This window comes from Podarcis cretensis, assembly GCF_951804945.1.
Source record: "Podarcis cretensis genome assembly, chromosome: 2".
In the NCBI taxonomy this organism is placed as follows: Eukaryota; Metazoa; Chordata; class Lepidosauria; order Squamata; family Lacertidae; genus Podarcis; species Podarcis cretensis.
The window spans coordinates 14,245,849-14,251,848 of record NC_137171.1 but is presented as its reverse complement, the minus strand read 5'-3'; the positions used below and the strand labels follow the sequence as shown (position 1 = coordinate 14,251,848).

The following is a 6,000-nucleotide window of genomic DNA, read 5'->3' as shown; positions in this document are numbered from 1 at the left end:
ACCGCAGGCAGCAGAAGGCACTGTGTGTGTGTGTCCCAAGGGAGGGTCGGGAGGTGGGGCAGGAGAGGGCAGGAGCGCGAAGCACTGTTGCTGGCAATGCGTCCATTCAGTGTCCAAGAGTCCGGAAGCGACGACACATCATGGGGCAGCAGGTTCCTCAATCAGTTTATTGTTCCCCTGATCCAGAGCAGGGCGGGCGAGGGGGAAGTCCGTGTGGAAGCAAAGAAGGGTCTGCGCAGAAGCTCAAAACAGAGTCCAAAGCAATCCAGCAAGAACCAGTCCCATTGGACAGGGTAGAGGGCAGAAATCGAGGTCTGGAGCAAACTTTCTTTCTTTCTTTCTTTCTTTCTTTCTTTCTTTCTTTCTTTCTTTCTTTCTTTCTTTCTTTCTCTCTCTCTCTCTCTCTCTCTCAGCTGGGGCAGAACTTTTGCCCCCCCCGCAAAATAGTCCGTTCATCAAAAGCCACCAGCCACTTCATCTCCCTCCAACTTGACAAGTTTTTATGCAAGCCCCTCTTGCTGCCGTCAAAAGTTCATTTTTTTTTTGTAGTTTTCCTTTTTTGTAGATTTTTTTTTTGTAGGTTTCCTTTTTTGTTTTTTTGTAAATTTGTCTTTTTTAGAAAAAAAAAATTACCCTCTTGAAATAATAAAATAATCCTTTCAAAGCAAAATCCCCACTCCCTCCCCACTCCCACCCCAAGGAAGAAGAAAAGAAGAAGTCTGCATTGATTTTTTTTCCCTAACAGCTGCGAGGTGGGGCTTTCTCAGAGCATTTTTTTTTCTTATAAAACAACAAAAAATATTCAAACACTTTTGCATATTTGTCCTTTAAAAAATCTTTTAAATGACCAAAGAAAATAGAACAAAACAAATTCAAAGGAGCAAAAAAATTCCTCCCAGAGTTGGAGAGCCATTTTTCCAAAAAAGAGAGCGAGGAAAAAAATAAACAATAACAATTGTTCTTCTCTGGGGAATTTTGTGGCATCCAAAGCGTTTGACTTTGCTGTTAACAAGAAAATTAACGCGCAAACACACGCACACGCACACACAAAAATGTTTTCCTTGTATTAAAATAGTCCTTAGTCCATCTGTACATCTAAGGGTCGGGGGGCCATAGCCTTTCCACCCCCCACGCTAACCTCCTTTGGTTCCTCGGTGTCAAAAGTCTATTGCGGTTATTTCCTTTTTTAAAAAAAACAACAAAAACAAAAACAACCTTTTTTCTTTGCAGGAAAAAAAAATGGTTCCATCTTCTAAACGCAGCACAAATTAAACAAAAATAAAAGTTGTCTCCCTCGAAGTGATTGCTCAGAGCTGAGCTGCTCGATGGTGCTAGAAGGATGGAAAGTGGAGGTAATTACGAGGGTGGGTGCTATCCCGAGTTGGCCCCTGCTGCGCTTGTGGCCCCGGGGTCAAGTTGAAGTGGTCCAGCCTCTGGCACCATCCCCAGCCCTCCTGGAACTGGCTGATAACCAAGCCTTAGGCGGATGTTGCTCTTGCCCTCTGGGAGAGATGGAGCTGTCCTTCCACACCCCACACAATGCCTCCCCACTTCCACCTCACCTGTTGTTACTTGTTGTACTGGTACGAGTAGGCAGCATGATCCGATGGGGACTCCACTGTCACATGGCTCTGCTGGCCACTGTTCTCCTGTGACAAAACACAACATCTTAGACAGCATCTTAAAAAGTAGAGACATCACCTTGCCAACAAAGGTTCGATAGTAAAAGCTATGGTTTTCCCAGTAGTGATGTATGGAAGTGAGAGCTGGACCATAAAGAAGGCTGATCGCAGAAGAATTGATGCTTTTGAATTCTAGTGCTGGAGGAGACTCCTGAGAGTCCCATGGACTGCAAAGAAGATCAAACTGATCCATTCTGAAGGAAATCAGCCCTGAGTGCTCACTGGAAGGACAGATCGTGAAGGTGAGGCTCCAATACTTTGGCCACCTCATGAGAAGATAAGACTCCCTGGAAAAGACCCTGATGTTGGGAAAGATGGAGGGCACAAGGAGAAGGGGACGACAGAGGATGAGATGATTGGGTAGTGTTCTCGAAGCTACCAGCATGAGTTTGACCAAACTGCGGAAGGCAGTGGAAGACAGAAGTGCCTGGCGTGCTCTGGTCCAGGGGGTCACGAAGAGTCGGACACGACTAAACAACTAAACAACAACAACACGTTTCCTCCGGAACCTATCAGGTCCACCAAGTTAAGCAAGGCTGAGTTGGATCTGCACAGATGTGTCAGGCCTAATGTGCACAGCGACTCATCTCTGGTAGGTCTTGCCCCCATGAAGCAGCTGGGGAGACTGAAGGTCCCCACCTCCCCCCAGGTGCCTAAGTCCCCTCCTCTCCAGAGTTTCCCCCAAGCAATCTGAGACTGTGCCTGCACGAAGTGAACTTCGCCTCTGCCCTTTTCACGCCTCTCCTGGTTCTGGGAGACCAGCGGGGAGAGGAGCTCATTGCAGCAAAAGCTGGAAACCCCAGGATTCTTCACTAGCCTGTCTCATCTTTGCCTCTTGGCTTCCCTCCTGCTTCAGCTTCTGCCTCTGATTCTGGACTTCTCTCGGCCACAGACTCTCCCTGCTCATTGAGCCCTGTTGCCTCTTCAGTTGCCAGCTCCTCCTTCTCCTAGTCTTGTCCTTCTGACAACTCATTGTTGTCCCACCACCAATCCCCGGGCTCTGAGCCTTCTTTCCTTGGGGGTTCCCCAGCTGGTGCCTCTCACCATTGTGTCCAAACAGCTTGTGACAATCTCCTAGTGTAGCCTTGCTCTCCACCCCATCCCCTCACTTCCCTTATTGTGTTTTTCGGCGGCTCTCTCTAATTTTCCTCCTTGTGCACACACACACACACACACACACACACACACACAGGAGTTTGCTGCTAAGGCGTGTAGGCAGAGAAATGTTGACACCGCCTCTGTTGCCTGGCAAGAGAGGGCTAAAGGACCCTTTGGCCAGGCCTCCACTCGCATGGCAACGAGTCAGCGGGCCAGGGAATCTTGCTGCCCCCTCTACAAAGATGATCCTTGTTAAACATTAGTTGGAAACCAAAATCCTACCCCAACTTAAAATGGTTCAGTAGAAAGATACAGTCATACCTCGGGATAAATACGCTTCAGGATAAGTATTTTCGGGTTTCGCTGCTCGTGCATGCGCAGACGGTCAAAATGACGTCACGCGCATGTGCAGACGCGTCTTATGTTCTGTTCAGGATGCGAGCGGGGCTCCGGAACAGATCCCGTTCGCATCCCGAGGTACCATTGTACTTTATATCTCCAAAAGCCAGAGGGCAATAGTGGGGAGGAAGATGGTTTCACAAAGGTCCAAGAGGCCAGACCATTTTGGCAGTGGGATCAGGAACTTGGCTTATTTCTCATGCGTGCAAGAATTGCCTTCGAACACGGTGGTTGGGGTCTAGGCTTGGGCTGTGTACACACCTGTCAGAGCTGCCCAAGGTCCCAGCTCACAAAGGACCAACGCCAGTTCTTGCTATATACAAAATTCTTTATTAAGGTTCAGTTTCCATTTCAAAGCCGCGGCGCACAGCTCTATGTCTCAACCCTAGACCGCTGAAGCTCCATCTGAATCTCTTCCCCCTCGACACCAGTTCAAGACCCTAGCCTTGCTCCACCTCCTCCTCCTTTGCTCCTTTCTCCTCTGGGTCCTTCTGCCCGCTGGGGTGTCGCCCTTTCTGGACTCTTCTGATGCTGATTCCCCGGATTCTTCCCCCTGCTTCCGGCGTGCTTTAGGACCTGGCTCCCAATCCGACCTCCCTGCTGTCCCGCGCTCCTGTACATTTGAACTTGGCGCGCGCGCCCAGCCTGCAACCTTCCTCCTGACCGTTACACTGCTCCTGTCACTGCTTCCCCCTTCGGGGGGGTTAGCTGGGTCTGACTTCCCCTCCGTTCCCTCACTCAGCGATAGAGGCGTGGTCAGCCCTGCCTCATCTTCTCTCCCCACTGGAGTGGAAGCCGGCCCTGACACATGGGACTCTTCCCCCCCGCTACGCCCTGGTTGGGAAGCTGGTCCCGATCTCCAGCTTCTGCTTTGGGAGTCGCCGCTGGCCCCTTGCTTCTGGTGCGTCCTTCCCGGGACCCCCCTTGCCCTGGCCATCGGTGCCCCCTTCTGGGAATCTTCCGAATCGCTGGAGAAGCTCATGGAATCTCTTGTCCCACTGTCATACTCCCCTACGCTGCCCTCGGATTGTTCCCCTTCGCTCTCCGCTTCCTCTCTCCCCTGTGCCTCTGCTCCTGAACCCCTGACAACACCATAATTTAAAGCGCGCGCACACACACACACTCCAGGGAACTGCAGTTTGTTAAGGGTGCTGAAATGGTAGCTTTGTGCAGATCCTAAGATTGTTTCAGAAGAGGGTGCTTAAATGTGCCTTAAACTTATGGTGTATACAGTGTTATTTTTCTAGAAAAGGGGTTCCAGAGCTCGCAGTGAACTTCTCCCTTGTTCTCTTAGAATGGCAATGGCATCCACCTGACAGGGGCCGGAACTGAGTTCCTGCAAGTTCTGGCTAGAGGGAAAAAGCCTTGGGTGTGTATACACACTGGATTCCTCCCTCCCACCCACCCACTTGCCTGTTTTAAACACAAACAGGTGCCTCATCCCTACAGCTGTTCTTAGGCCAAGATAGCCGGGCCACTATAATCCACTCTCTGATAATCTCAGGATTGGATTACCGCACTGTGTTCTAAGCAACCCAGGAGCAGAAACTAGCGTCAAATGCTGCAGCCCAGTTACTTTATGGCAGGGGCGGGGAAGCCCTTTTTGGTTGGTGGGCTGGATGCAACTGTGGTCTATCCTTCATGAATCACATTTGACGACAGGGCTGCCAATCACATGACCTCACACAACACCTGGTGGGCCCAACCCCTTGTCAAAGAAGCACGTCTTGTATTTGGTGCTAATAATAATAATAGTAGTAGTTGTCAGAGCTGCCTCTAGGTCCCAGCTCACAGAGGACCAACGCTAGGCTGTAGTAATGTACAAAAGTCTTTATTGAAGTTCAGTTTCCATTTCAAAGCCACAGCGTGCAGCCCTACATCTTAAACCCTAGATCGGCGAAGTCCCGTCTGAGTCTCCTCCCCTATGACACCAGTTTAAGATCCTAGCCCTGCTCCACCTTTTACGCTGCTCTCTCCTCCTCTGGGTCCTCCTGCCCGCTGGGGCATTGCCCTTTCTGGACTCTTCCGACGCTGAGTCGCTTAGCTCCTCCCCCTCCCTCCGGCGGGCTTTAGGACCCGGTTCCCAATCCTCATTCTCTGCTGTCCCGCGCTCCTGTACATTTGAACTTGCCTCTCGCGCCAGCCCAGTGACCTTTCTCCTAACCATTACAGTACTTCGGTCACTGCTTCCCTCTTCTGGGACACTGGCCGGATCTGACCTCTCCTCCGTTGTCCGACTTTCTGATGGAGGCGTGGTCAGCCCTGCCTTAGCTTCTCTCCCTGGTGGGGAATGCACTGGCCCCGATCCTTGGGACTCTTCCCCCTCACTCTGCTCTGGTGGGGAAGCTGGTCCTGATTTCCAGCTACTGCTCTGGGAGTCCCTGCTGCCCCCTTGCTCCTGGGGCATTCCCCTTGGGAACCCCCTACCCCTGGCCACTGGCGCCCCCTTCTGTGAATCTTCCGATTCGCTGGAGAGGCTCATGGAATCCCTCGGTCCACTGTCCTCTTCTCCTACGCTCCCCTCGGATTCTTCCCCTTCGTTCTCCATCTCCTCTCTTCCCTGTGCCTCTGCTCCTGAGCCCCTGACAGTAGTAATAATAATAATTTATACCCTGCCCATTTGGCTGGGTTTCCCCAGCCACTCTGGGTGGCTTCCAATAGAATATTAAAATACAATAGCCTATTAAACATTAAAACCTTCCCTAAACAGGGCTGCCTTCAGATGTCTTCTAAAAGTCTGGTAGTTGTTGTTCTTTTTGACATCTGGTGGGAGGGCGTTCCTTAGGGCGGGTGCCACTACCGAGAAGGCCCTCTGCCTGGT

The 6,000-nt window shown here is 51.0% G+C and overlaps 1 protein-coding gene across 3 annotated transcripts in view; it reads right to left on the bottom strand.

The window, feature by feature from the left end:
• Positions 1 to 391: 391 nt before the first annotated feature.
• RBMS2 (RNA binding motif single stranded interacting protein 2) overlaps positions 392 to 6,000 on the bottom strand; it is an 83,054-nt gene continuing 77,445 nt past the window's right edge. For all 3 annotated transcript variants that reach the window (XM_079966402.1, XM_079966404.1, XM_079966403.1), the window contains 2 exons: positions 1,563 to 1,649; positions 392 to 1,331 (listed from right to left, as the gene is read on the bottom strand). In XM_079966402.1, the coding sequence (XP_079822528.1) occupies positions 1,569 to 1,649 (81 nt within the window). In that variant the 3' untranslated portion in view covers positions 392 to 1,331; positions 1,563 to 1,568. The remainder of the gene's footprint in view (positions 1,332 to 1,562; positions 1,650 to 6,000) is intronic.